General features: G+C 38.5%; 3 protein-coding genes across 3 annotated transcripts; all 3 read left to right on the top strand.

Moving 5' to 3' along the window:
- The first annotated feature begins 135 nt into the window (after positions 1-135).
- LOC6567917 lies at positions 136-763 on the top strand. Its single transcript, XM_001993913.2, has one exon. The coding sequence runs from the start codon at positions 169-171 to the stop codon at positions 649-651; it is 483 nt and encodes a 160-aa protein (XP_001993949.1). The 5' UTR covers positions 136-168; the 3' UTR covers positions 652-763.
- Positions 764-4,222: 3,459 nt separating this feature from the next.
- Positions 4,223-10,779, top strand: LOC122322536 (odorant receptor 94a-like). Its single transcript, XM_043215221.1, has 7 exons — positions 4,223-4,654; positions 5,596-5,714; positions 6,157-6,274; positions 9,399-9,650; positions 9,718-10,235; positions 10,290-10,656; positions 10,726-10,779. The coding sequence occupies exons 1-7, from the start codon at positions 4,505-4,507 to the stop codon at positions 10,777-10,779; spliced, it is 1,578 nt and encodes a 525-aa protein (XP_043071156.1). The 5' UTR covers positions 4,223-4,504.
- Positions 10,780-11,762: 983 nt separating this feature from the next.
- On the top strand, positions 11,763-12,974 carry LOC6568013 (odorant receptor 94b). Its single transcript, XM_001993916.1, has 2 exons — positions 11,763-12,857; positions 12,921-12,974. Exons 1-2 carry the CDS (start codon positions 11,763-11,765, stop codon positions 12,972-12,974), a joined length of 1,149 nt encoding a protein of 382 aa, XP_001993952.1.
- Positions 12,975-14,368: the final 1,394 nt, after the last annotated feature.

The following is a 14,368-nucleotide window of genomic DNA, read 5'->3' as shown; positions in this document are numbered from 1 at the left end:
CAAAAAAAAGAAAGAGTGCTCATCGAATGTTTGTTTGACTTTATTTTTGTCTGGTCGAGCGGTTAAAAGGCTATCGGCTCATTTGATAACACATCATCAATTGAAAATAGCTGAGACCGAGGCAAGCTCAATTCCAGTTCGACTGCTCTAAGCGTAAGCATTACAAAAATGAAACTTTTGCTAATACTATTGACGCTCTGTGCTGGCATTTGGCTCAGTGCAGCAGAGGGTGGTTTACTGAGCCACATACTCCATCGGGGTGCGACAACATCGACGACACCAACAACTACCACAGAGAAAGCACGCCGACCGTTTTATATAAACAACAACTTGCCACATGTGGATCCGGGTTGCATTGCGCATTATTCATGCGGCAAGAAGCTGACAAACGTTGCGGCACCTCGGCCCTGTGTTAAATACTGCCTGAAACGCATCGATTGCCCCAACAACGAAAAGATTCGCGGCAAGCCAAATCAGTGTGTGGAACTCGATGAGACCCAAGTGTTGGCCGACTACGAATCCACCCGGACGAAACAACCAACGTCGGATGGGGCAACAACCGAGAAAATTATGGAGGTGGCCATGATTGATTTTCCCTGTCAGCCCGGCTATTTGCCCGACAGTCGTGGACGCTGCCGTGAGATATGGTGATTCAGGTTATAAAGCTGGAAAAACCCCTATAAAAGTCAACTTTGCATAGCACAGACACACTTCAATTATGACTTAATAATAAAGCTAAAAGAAAACATTTATACAACAGTCATCAAACATCTTGGCAAACTTATGGAATGGGCGTGTCGTGCTGCCGGCTATTTTGTCTAGTTTTAACACGAGAACAACTCAAGGGACAACAAGTCATAAAATAAGTAATTTACACGAAAATAACTGGGCGATGTTTAAGCATGTTAACTTAACTATAAACTGACCACAGATTAACAACCCCGTCGGTCTGTTAGCCAGGCCCATGGCGTTCCTGGCTAAATGAGTAAGTAAGTGTGAGTGGACAAGAAGACTACGACTACAAAGAGTACCAAATTATATTAAACATTAACAAATGACACAAGGCGTAGACAAAAACTAGACTAGAAAACTGCGTCGCATCACGTGATTCACTCACATTTCGACAACAAAACACCCACACACACAGAGGGGGAGGGGTGCTTACCAAAAATGTTAATATGGCCAACTTAATATGGTTGGACAACCGGGCAAAGTGGCATTTTATGTGTCTTCGTCATGTTAATTGTTTGCTTTTGTTGTAAGCCATAATTTTGCGGGCTTATAACTCACAATTTTAACCGTCAAAGCAAACGCAACTAACTTTATTAATTGCCTGAGCGACCAGCAAGTTTGACTTCATTTGAGCTCATTCTTTTTGTTTTCTTGATTTCCGTTTCCGTCAGCGGCAACCCCGACGACTTCAGTTTACGTTCGCTTGTATTTATGGTAATCAGCTCAGACCAAAAAATTTCTCAAACCGGCCACGCCCCTAACGCTGGCCAGCCCACCTGTGTCTGGGATCCTGTCGTGGCATTTGGAAATTAAACCGCATACGGCCCTTAAAATTTTATAACTTAATTTTTGTTGCACAGTTGTACATATATATATACATTTTTGTTGTTCTTTCCATAGCTGCTTTTGGCATATTTGTGAACTTTTTGATTTGATTTTCGCCAGCTAACGCTTTCTCTCGGCACTCTTTTGCCTTTCTTGTTTGTATGTATATTTGTTTGTTGTTTTTTTTTCTGCTTTTTTTCTTTTTTTTGCTATGCGTTGGCTGTCTTCTCATTACAATGGGCGGTGGCTTGTACAGGTGCCGCTGTTGGTAAGCATATGACCTCCAGTTTGTTGGAATTCGGCATGCGAATTATAATAATAAACTGCTGGAATTTATTTTATACAGGAAAATATTTTTGCTGCGCTGATAAGCTTGATCTATAGCTACAGCAATTTAAATGCGCTGCGATAAGCGTAATGATTTTTTGAAGGATTATGCCAACGGGCATGCCAAAGGACCATTTCAGAGTGACTGAATGGCAACATAACTCAATTGCCTATGCGCAAACTGCAAATTTTAAATGTTCTTTTTATATTCGCTACTTTGTTTTGTTCGGTTTCTTATTCATGGCACAAAAGAAATTATAAATACATAAATTCCGCGTACGTCACTAGTGGAAACGAGATTGTATTTTAAATACAATTTCTAAGAGCGCCAACCTAATGTCAAAGAGCAACGAATGTCCAGTAGAATGTACAGACTCAAGTTTCATTTATAAATACACAGCAAAGGAATTAATGCAAATAAAAGCAAAAATAATAATAACACACAGAGGTGGCAAAGGCATAGCGCAACAAAACCAAAGAATTTTCATTAAAATTCTCATTTAGTTGCGCAATTATTTCTGGGCAGCAATTTTAATAACACTAATTTACCTTCAGTTTTCAACTCGCTCCTCCACACGATGCAGAAGAGCGCCACAACAGAAAACGAGAAAGGAATATAAAAAAAAGTAGACATAAATTGCTATCTTCATCACAGCGAAGTTTCCATACCCTTGCAACACTTAAATCAATCTGAACACATAATAAATAAATAATCAATATATAAAAAAAGCTAGGGAAACATTGGTTTATCTCTGAAGACATACAAATCATCATTAGGGTTGAGGGAAGAGGTTTAGGATTAGAAGATCGGAATATTATTAATAATTAGCCATAAGCTATACTAAACACAAGTTGATCATTCTTTAATTTATATATTTTAGTAAGTAATTAAGTTGTTCATTTAATAAATCATTTTTCCACCGATTGTTCTAAATTATTCTAACATTCATTGTGGCTAACAGAGATCCAATATGCATCCTTTATATGATTTGCAATGCCAATGCCAACTGCAAGGGTATAAGAAGAGGCAACTGAGCAAGCAATAAAGGTGAGTAACAAAAAAATATTATGCACTGATGAATTTCTTACTTACTTTTCATTTACTCACTCTGCTAACTCCGCTTTGTGGCTCTAGAAATTCAAATGTGTTTTACCCGCTAGCCTCAATTGGAGTTCACCATAGTCGGTCATCATGCAAGTAGAATTAACAATGACAGAAACAATACAGGTGCCTTTTCTCTGAAGCCTCAATTTTCAGCACAATATTGGCAATCAAGGAGCAGGACGCATCAGCAAAGACTGATTTCAATTAAAAATGCCTCTTTTTGCGAAAAATATTTTAATTGAAATCTTTTTTATTACCATCATTGATTAATTTAGTCCTGAAAAAGCTGTTGTGAAGCATTCAATAGTAAAAGTGTTCAGTTTTGGAACGACTTTTTCCTTAAGAAAACATTTCTTACTATTATTTATTTTCTTTCAGTCTAAAAAAATATATTTATATATAGTTATATATATATATATATATAAATTGAAAAACGCTTAAATTTGAAAGGAGATTTTGAGCTGCATTTAACATTTTGGCAATTACTTAATAATAATCACCGAATATTGAGTCTTTGATCAAAACATTATAATTAAGCAGAGTATTTAATCACCGTCACCTGATAATCAGCACGTTCTCTCTTGTTTTTGTGCACGAAATCAGTTTAATAATGAGTCCACAAATACGGTCTTTGCTTGCTGCCCAAATCCACATGAACAAAAAACATATTTATTCACTATTAATGTTGACACAAAGCAGCCTGCCTGAACAATAATACACACCACTGAATTCGTTGACAGGGCAAAGGATCTAAATCCCTTTAAATTAATTGAAAAACCAATTACGACAATCCAGGTCCGAGATTAACACAAATCTCTTCATAATTAGGTGCCGAAAATTCAAAGCCATTAAATTACAGTCCGATTGTGAATTCTGCATAAGTTTTTCTTTCGTTTCTTTTTGTTTGTTGTCAATACTGTGTTTATTAGGAGTGCTTTAAGTATTTTGGGATTAGTGCTGGCTTTAGCAATTTAAACAACTTTTATAACTTCTTAGCTGAGACATTCTGTGCACAACAAAAAGCTAATTTCGAAAAGAAATAAATTGAAAATGATTTTGACATATTTTTGTTCATTAAACTGAATTTGTGTATTGAAAATGCAAATAAGTACATTTGTAGTTAATAAGTACAGTTCATGTGTTAGTAAGTAAATATAAAACATAGTTGGAATTAGGCTATACTATAAATGATTCAAATGCTGATCCCAAAATCCAATGCCTTAATCAAATTTGGCAATACCATTGGCATTAAGTCGAATAGTATGTATTCCACTAGAACGATTCACTGCTCTTCCACAATTTCATTTCACATTTTTTGAGCATTCACTAAAGTTAGTTCACCGACATCATTCACAGGACCTGATCCCGGTGGTCCTGGCGTCACAGGCGTTTCAGCTGTGTCCACAGTATCGCCATGTTTGAGCCAGAATGGCGCAAGACGTAGCATCAAAATGGCACCCAATGGCGCTGTGAAAATAATGGCCAGAACTGAAATTATGAGCACGTTGTTCGCCAATGCTAATTCACTCGCAATACTCGCAGAACGTGCCAAATCCAACGCAACTGGACCCAAGGCAGCCTGTAAACCAAAAAAAAAAACAATATGGCACAGTTTTGGTTAGGCTGCGTATACTTGATGTGCTGGATGTAAACGATGTTATTAAAATTTTTTAATTAAATCACAAAAAAAACGCGGACGAAGAAAAAAGGTGGACAGTTAGAAATGCACAAAAAGCGTAATGCAGACCGCATATTAGGAGAACAATTTTTTTTTAGCAAGGACAACTGTCCGAAAAATGCAAAGTAATTTACAATAAGAAGCATGTATAAAACCGCCAACAGAAGCAGCAGTTGGCCAAGTTAGCAAATGTAACATTTAAATTTCCGGCTAACCGCAGACGTGTAGCGCAACACAAGCGCGTATGCCACAAGACACACACAAAGACACACACACACACACACACAAGCACACACACTGTCACACACACTGTTGCGAGTAGAACAAAATGTCCACTTGCGGCTCAACTGCAGACAATTGTCGAGAAGCGGAGGAGAAGCAACAAAAGAGTTTAGCCACGACAACATGATCCGCAAATACAAGTATAACTTTGGCGTTTGAGGAAAACAACATAACCCAAACAAATGCTGGCCAAAATCCAGTTTGGGCCAATGTCCAGAAACGAAACCAAACGGCAAATAAAAAGTTGCCCCCATTCTTTGGACCGGTGCACCACATGGACATGATAGAATGCGAAATGGTAAAACTTACTTGGACCGTTGCCTTGGGAAAACCGGAAATTGTAATGTAGGCACGTTCCTTTCTGGACAGATTTCCACCATATGTGGATAAATATGCAAAAGCCAAGCGGAGCTGCAAACAAAGTAAAAGCAAAAAATTAGAGAAAACAGTTTGGATTTTTTTTTTTTTTTTTGGTTTTTGGTTTTTTGCAGTTGTTGCATTTGTCTGCAGGTAACATTTGAATTGCGGCAAAGGAACATTTTAATTTTTTGGGCCTTTCTGCTGCAAATTGGATGCTTAAACTCCAGCTCGGACAGCCAAGCCGCAATAAAATGTCGGTCATTTTAATTACCAAACTTCCGAGCAGCACCAGCAATGTCCCATAGGCGACTACTCGTCCGTCAAGCACGGCGAAATTGATTTCCTTGCCAATGAGCGCAAAGGAGACTGGCTTCAAAAACTTCCACAGCAGATCAAGACGCTTGGGTACACTTGCCTATAACGTATATAAGAAATGAAAATAAGCTATAAGTAAGGCATAAGTTATACATTATCATCTATTTTATAAATTTACCATTTAATCAAATATAAATAGTTAATTGTTAAATATTAAAAGTACATATTTAGAAAAATATATGTAAATATATATATAAAAATGGCTTTAAATATTTTGTACTTTTTAAAAATACTTATAATTTTGAGGAACATTAAATGAAAAAAATCATATGCAAGAAATTTGCATAAATTGTTATTGACTATTTTTAAAATTCAAGCGTTTTTTAATCTAAGTGAATATGTCTCAAATTTGAGTTACTTAATTTTTCATACATGTTTTGTTATCTAAACTTAAAGATAGAAATTCAAATTAGCCAGCAGCAATGACACTTACTATTTGATGTTCTTCCAATTGCTGTGGTGACATTCTTAGCTCCTCCCTCTTCCAGCCGATGCCAGCAATGAAGGCCATCATGACACAACCCAAGGCACCCGCTGAAGTATATCCAATAATTCGGCTGCCCATCACAGCAATGGTGCCGCCCAAGATGGTCAAAACAAAGCGCAAGCCATTTGCATAGACCTGCAAACGATGGCAAAGAAACGAAAGAAAAAATTACAAAATATACAAAATAAGTTGGCAGCTTTGTTAAGAATGCTGTTATTTAAGTAAAAATAAAATATCTAAATATGAAAATGACAGCATTGCTCTTTGCAAATTGCTTTATTCGATTTCTTTTGCTCAACATGTTTTAAGCTTGCGAACTGCATAAGAAGAGAGAGAAAATTGCATAGTTTTTCGCTATGGTTTTGTAGGTCACAGCTCAAATTTTTGGCACAGCCAGCGAAAACTCTTCAACCGTATCTAGAGTAACATATAATGCAAACTTTATGCAACGCCAGTTAATTAATTATTTATACGAAATTTACGTTAAAATTGTTTGCTTTAAAAAACACAACATAATTGCACATTCTATGCGTGACTAAAAAATCATAATTTAAGATCGCACTATAATTATTATAATAAAATAAAGGCAGTAGTGGCAATGGCGAGCAAAAAAAAAACACACACACACACAATGCACAGCATTGGTTGCTGTACAAATATATGCTGGGATGCGGGGTTGCAAGGATGAAAGGAAGTGGCACGTCTTGAACGGAGCACAGCATGAAATTTTCGTACATACTGCAGTTTTGCGCCCGTGGAAGTTGCAAGAGGAAAACAAAAGTTATGAGTGCTGCATGCATAGTACTTGAGCATGTGTGTGTGTGTGTGTGTGTGTGCCTGTGTGTGCCTGTTTGTGTGTGTGAGTGTGTCAGAGAGAGTAGAAACAAGAGTTCAAAGGCATTCAGTTCAACGCCACCCATGGCGTTTGATTATGCGCACCATTAGCGGTGTAAGTTGCGGCAATGAGTTTTGTGGTTTGCAACGTAGCTGAAGTTGCCGCTGCTCCTGCTGCTTGCATCACAGCATCCTTGCAACCCAGTTGCCATAAGTTTCCATGGACGGCGGCAATAACTGTCGTCGCAAATGTCGCCAGCTCCAGTGCCAAAGTCGATGTCATCGCTTTCGAGGTATGTGTGTAAGTGTGTTTTTATGCAAAATGCGCCCAGGCACACACACACACACAGTCGCACACTCACACACATGGGTAGATAGTGGCAGAGTCTGTCGCATATATGATAGCTTTTGAAGCCTTACACTATCCGATGATATTGAAGTGTCGGGCTCTCGCGTTTTGCGCCATTAAATGCCCTGATTGAGTGCGCAAGTGTTTACTGAATGAGCATTTTTAGTCTGCTGCGCTCGAAAGTATGCTCAATCACACTCAAAACAAAAGTCGACTCTATTGCATACATTTTAGGTTGCTGTTTATCTATTGTTATGATAAATTATGATAAATATAGCATAGAAATTATTAGTTTCACATTGTAATTTCAACGCTAAGCAGCACGGAAGCAATTATCGATGAAATCAAATCTTGATGAGAGATTATATTCAAAATTTAAAATTTGTAGCTCTTCTAGTCTCTGAGATCTGATTCAGAATACATATACCTTATGGGCTTTCAGATGTTTCCTTCTGCAAAACTTATAACATTTATATATAGATAATAAACCCTTTTTTACCCATTTTTAATGGGATTAAGGTATACAAATAATTTTAGTTGAATTTCGTATTTGAGGAGGTTCAACTTCCATTCAAATAAAAATCGTTAAAAACTACAGCAAATCAAAACTGTACTCAAAACTCCTCCAAACATACTATATCTACCAGAAAAACTGGTTACACTTAAAAATATAGTAAACGTATCAATTCTACACAAATATTACTAATTCTATGGGTTGCTTTAGCTGTGATTAGAACTTTTAGAAATTGTTCAACCATGATTTCCGTTCAACAGAACGCCCCCCATTTTGTTGGGTGTACAACAACGCTCGAGCTGTTCTGCAATTCTGAGATGTACGTGGCGTCGCCAACAATTATGTGGTGTCTATTCAATGCTTACCGCATTACGCGACGGCAAATAGTGCAACAGCATGCCATATAGATAGCCAAAAACAAGTCCAATACCAATGCCAATGGGTCCTTGCAATAATTTTTGTGTCAACGAGCCTGAATGAGATAGAATGTGTAAGCAAGTGAATATAAATATATATATATATAAAGAGAGAGAGAAATGTGTGAATGTTGTCTGGTTTGAGGGACGGCACGTACTTGTGGAGAAAATGATGCTGATTATGACGCCAAACATGAAGATGGCAACGACATCATTGCACGTGGTCATCGCATATATAAGTGTGTGTATGCCGCTATTTAGACCCAAACGATCCTCTTTCAGCTTTAGCATTACGGTGACAACCACATTGGGCGAGACGGCTGTAATGACCAGACTTAGTGTGACAAAACAAACGATGTGATTAATTTACATAATCGGCACACTAACTCATTCAATACTTACCCCAGCGCAATGCCCCACAGCCAGGGCATCGACAATGTGAAATAGGCCAAGACAGCGATTACGGCCACCTCAACGATGGTTGGCACCAGCGTCAGACGCATAATCATAAACCATAAGCGCCTAAATGCGCTGCCATCGAGTCCCAGGCCAGCCAACAGCATAATATTGATTAAAGCCATTTCTCTGCAGATAGCCAAAAGTTCAACTTAATATTTACGAAAATATTTCAAATATATATGAAAACGTACCTTAAAAATAGTTCAAATCGCTCATAGCCAGCGAAATTGGCAAAGCCAGCATTTGTGTAGATGACGCCAAAAAAGAGCATGCCCAGCATATCGGGCAGATGGATAAAGCCAACCAATATGCCCGAGATTTGTGCACCGACAAACAGCAATACAATCCGCATGATGACCGTATCTGGTGTCGCATATTCCGGCAGTAATGCCAATGCCAATGTCCAAAGTCCCAGAAATATCATCAGCAGTGCAACATGCTCGGACAGAAGAGACCAATGGAGTACCAAGTGACGCCACCTTCAAGTATTCAAATCAACAAAAACACATTTGAACAAACTGTTTGAATCTTTGTCTAGACAACAATAAGCGTAAATTGTCCCTCCGTGCTGCCGTGCTGATTAATTTATGAACATCTAATTGCCGCTAATTGCCTCAGGTTACCACAAAGGACTCTATAAAAACACATTGCACAGTCCAAACCAAGACTAGAATCAAACATAATGGAAACCCAATCGCAACGCACACAAGGCATCAATTTTATCCTGAGTGTTATGCAAGTCTGTGGATTGTGGCCATGGCCAATAAGAAACAAAAGTGATTCGTATCTTTTGGTGTTTCTCAAGAGAAACTTTCGCTATTTCTTGCACTTGCCAATAACATTTACCTTCATTGGACTAATGTGGCTGGAGGCATTGGAATCAAACAATTTGGAGGAGGCTGGTCAGGTGATCAATTTTCTTCGATTTTATATTATCGATATAATATTAAAGTTGTAATCTATCTTACATAAAGGTACTCTATATGTCCATCACCGAAATGGCGTTGATTATAAAAATACTGAATATCTGGAATCGCAGCACAAATGCCAGGCAATTAATGCTGCATTTGCAGGACTCGCCCGAATATGAGTTGCGATCAGAGGAAGAGGACAACTATTGGCAGCGGGAACAGCGTTACTTCAAGTGGCTATATAATGTGTATCAACTTGTTAGTTTAGGCGTTGTCTACAGCAGTTGCGTGGGAGTGTTGTTCCTCGAGGAATATGTGCTGCCATTTCCCTACTTTGTGCCATTCGAGTGGCAAAACGAGCATGGCTATTATTATGCCTTTGGCTACAATATGATCGCAATGACTTTGACCTGCATCGCGAATGTATCCCTTGACTGTATTGGCTGCTACTTTTTGTTCCATGTCTCCTTGCTGTATCGCTTGCTGGGCACGCGACTAAAGGCGTTGAGTGCAGTGCATGACGAGATGACATTTAATCAGGAGCTGCGTTGCATCTTCAAGCTGCATGATCGCACACGCAGGTCTAAAAATCAACTTGGATGTCGTATAGTAATTAAAGTACATTTTCTTTGCAGATTAACTATCGAGTGCCAGGCGATCGTTTCGCCATATATCCTTTCGCAAATCATTTTGAGTGCGTTTATTATCTGCTTTAGCGGCTATCGGCTGCAGCATGTTGGCATCATGGCCAATCCGGGCCAATTTATATCAATGCTGCAGTTTCTCAGTGTGATGGTTCTGCAAATATTTTTGCCCTGCTACTATGGAAATGAGGTCACTTTCTATGCCCATCAGCTGACCAACAAGGTCTACAACACCAACTGGATGCAGTGCGAGAAAAGAACGTGCAATTTACTCATTGCTTACATGGAGCACCTAAAGCGTCCAGTGAAAATTCGTGCAGGTTATTTCTTTGAAGTTGGCCTGCCCATCTTTGTGAAGGTTCGCTAAGATTTGTCATTTTTGGAAAGATTAATACTTATTTCAATAATCGTTTTATTGTTTTTGCAGACCATCAATAATGCTTATAGCTTTTTCGCCCTTTTGCTGAATTTCTCCAAATGAACGCTTAGAAATATTCTTAACATTTACTAGACTAAGTTGTTTTCTTGTTAATGCTCAAGTTTTAAGCACTTTTCAATAATAATAAATACTACTAGAGTAGAAAACCACTGTTTGTTTATAAATTGAAGCACACATTTGTAAATAAATAAATAAATACTGGTAGAATTCACAAATCAAATCCGTAAGGGCTCTCAAATACTTACAAATAAATATAACAAATTATGGAATCTCAATCTTTTATTGTTATATCGAATGTAAAATTGTTCGATTTTATTAAATTACAAGTTTGTCGAACTTCAGCATAGTTCTTAGATGGGGCTTCAACTTTCTGAAAAATGCCAAGGGCAAAATGAGAAAATGAAATCTGAATTCAAATCTCAAACAGATTTTCAACTGTTGACAGTTGATATCCCTGCAAGAGTTAGCCATAAACTGAATGGAATTCAGAGCCAACATATTTGAAATGTTTCGGATAGCCACTTGCGTGACTTGTTCAATAAACGAATGACAACAAATTATCGCAATTATTATGTCATCGGTTTAATTATTGTAATTGCGTTGGTTTTAAATTTGTAAATATGTGCAACAATTAGGTACAAAAAAAAAATAAAAGGAGAACAGGGCTGGGCTACATCTATACAAATCACGAACGAAATGAACTAGTTCTTTGGTAGCGTAACAATAAAAAGCAATGGAAAAACACTCCAAAGAGGAAGTGCTTCAACCGTAGAACTAGGAACCAGGAACTAGAAAATGTAGAACTTGGGAAAAGGTGAAGGGTTCGAAGTTAGCTTCTACACATATACATAAACATATATACATATATACATATATATGTTTATATATATATATATATATATATATATATACGTAGTAGATAGGAATTATAAAATTTTTATGAGATTCGGTCAGAGGAAAGTCTATAAAAGCAGCTCCAATTTTGACAGCGAGCCTATAACTGAGTTTTGATAGTTCGACTTAAGATGACAGAGACAGAATCAAAGGACCTCATATCCGGAATAGGAGCTCTCCTTCAGATCCAACGCTGGCTGGGCATTTGGCGGTGGAGCGATGGCAACTGGCGGCAATTGAAGAGTATTTACCCATTCGTATTGCATCTGCCATTGACCTTCACGTATATAGCACTTATGTGGCTGGAAGTTATTGTCTCCGATGACTTGGAACAGGCTGCGAATGTTTTGTACATGTCACTGACAGAGTTGGCATTGGTCGTGAAACTCATCAACATTTGGTATAGGGGCGAACAGGCGCTCAACTTTATGAATGCTCTCGATAGCTATGCCAAGTGTAATTTGCCAAAATCCGAAGATATTCAGTTTTGGCAGCGAGAGCAGCGAAATTTTAAGCGCATATTCTACACGTATATTGGAGGTTGTACGGCTGTTGCTGTAACCGGATATTCGGGTGTTCTCTTCCAGGATACATACGAGCTACCGTTCGGATTTTATGTGCCGTTCGAGTGGCGGAGACGGGAGCGTTACTTCTATGCGTATGGCTACAATATCCTGGCGATGACATTGTGTTACCTTTCGAATTGCCTGCTGGACACGATGGGCTGCTATTTCATGTATCAAATCGCTGTACTCTACAAATTGTTAGGTCGTCGTTTAGTTGCCTTGCGCGATATGCCGGAGAATGTGGCAGTGCCGGAATTACGCTGCATCTTTCAACTACACAGGCATATTCGCAGCCTGACAAAGCAGTGCGAGGTCCTCGTGTCGCCCTATGTCCTCGCCCAGGTGGTGCTCAGCGCGTTAATCATCTGCTTCAGTGGGTATCGCCTTGTGCAGATTGGCTTTCAGGGTAATCCGGGTCCGTTAATCACCATCGCTCAGTTTGTGGCCGTGATGATACTTCAGATATTTCTGCCCTGCTATTGCGGCAACGAGGTCACACTGGAAGCGAACCGACTCACAAATAGTGTATTCAACACCAATTGGTTGATGTATTCCGTATCTACGCGCAAGGTGCTCAACTGCTATATGGAGTTCCTCAAGCGGCCTGTTAAATTGAGAGCTGGTGGATTTTTTGAAATCGGATTACCCATATTCATGAAGGTAGGGTTATCAAATAATAAGCGGCAACAACCGGAAGATTATAATTTATTTTCTTGTCAACAGACCATCAATAATGCCTACAGCTTCTTTGCTTTGCTTATCAATCTGTCCAAATAAACGAAATGCAGTACTTCTAGTCAACTGTTTACTAAACTTCAATCATTGTTATATCCACATCTAAACACATCTCTTATGCTAATAAATGGATTTTAAGGGGGCATCGATACAGACAGATACTATTGTCCAGCAATTGTTAACGCAATAACTTCAGAGGAGGCAGCAGTCAAATGTAGCTTTAAAATACTGTTGAATATAGAGTTTAGCAAGAACCATTTATAACTTTAAAATATATGCTATTATAATGAATGTTTCCAGCTCGGAAGGCATGAAAGCTGGAGGAGTCTAGGTATTAGAGTTGATGGAAATGTACAGACTCAAAAGGTGCGAAACAGATCTAACTAGATTTCAGTGCTTGAAGCCTCTGATAATAATAATAAAGCCATAAGGGTTGCCGAAGATTTGGCCAGAAGGAAAGCCTATCTTTGTAGCCGTTAGAGTGTTTTCTTTGAACTCGGACATTGTCCGCAAAAAAAAACACAACGTGAAATTAAAACTGTGTATTTTATTACAAACTGAAGAAATACGGATTTCATTTTAGTAATCTATGAATCTTTGAATCTATAAAAATAAATCTCAAACAAATTTACTTATTTATTTTACAGAACGTTTCCAACATTTTGATTTGTCAGAAGTTTGTGTGAACAATATCGAAACCTTTAATTAGAGGCTTGTTAGCAAATCAAAGCAGACAGCAAAATATATTTTTAGCCATTAGCAGACGGAGACTGTCTCAGATAGACATGTACAATGTGAACTCTAAAGAAATGAGGAGATTGAAACTGGAGCATATCATTGCATACCTGCATATCGAGAGAAACACAATAGATCCAACCAATAATAATAAATATTGCCAGGTACAACAATCACACTCAACGCTCGCGCAGCTTGGAAGAAGGTGCCACCACAATAAAGCTATGCAGGCAGGCAGTGCATCAGGGGGAACCACTTAATTTTGGCCCCAGACACTGGCGCAGACTGTGCTTCCTGCTGTCGACAGTGGCCGTGACGACACTGACACTGGCGACAATGGCAACATTGTAAGCACACACACACACACACACACACACACACACATACACACTAACACACATACAATAGAAAATACAATGCGAAAAATGCAATGTAGAACAAAAAATAAATAAAAAAATATAAACAACAAACTCAGCTCAGCAACAAAAAGATATGCGAAAAACGCGTGCAATCCAAGTGTGAATGTGGATTTGGATGTGAATGTGAATGTTGATGTGAATGTGAATGTGGAGGTCTGCTTTGTCTGTGCCGGATATGCATTCAAAAGGGTTAAGCAAATGCGCATACAAACACAGACGCACACACACACACACACACACACAGACACACACACACACACACACACACAGATACACACACAC

Source organism: Drosophila grimshawi, unplaced genomic scaffold (genome assembly GCF_018153295.1).
Source record: "Drosophila grimshawi isolate 15287-2541.00 unplaced genomic scaffold, ASM1815329v1 contig_311, whole genome shotgun sequence".
Lineage (NCBI taxonomy): Eukaryota > Metazoa > Arthropoda > Insecta > Diptera > Drosophilidae > Drosophila > Drosophila grimshawi.
Note: the sequence above shows the minus strand (reverse complement) of the source record. Positions and strands in the feature narration are given on the sequence as shown.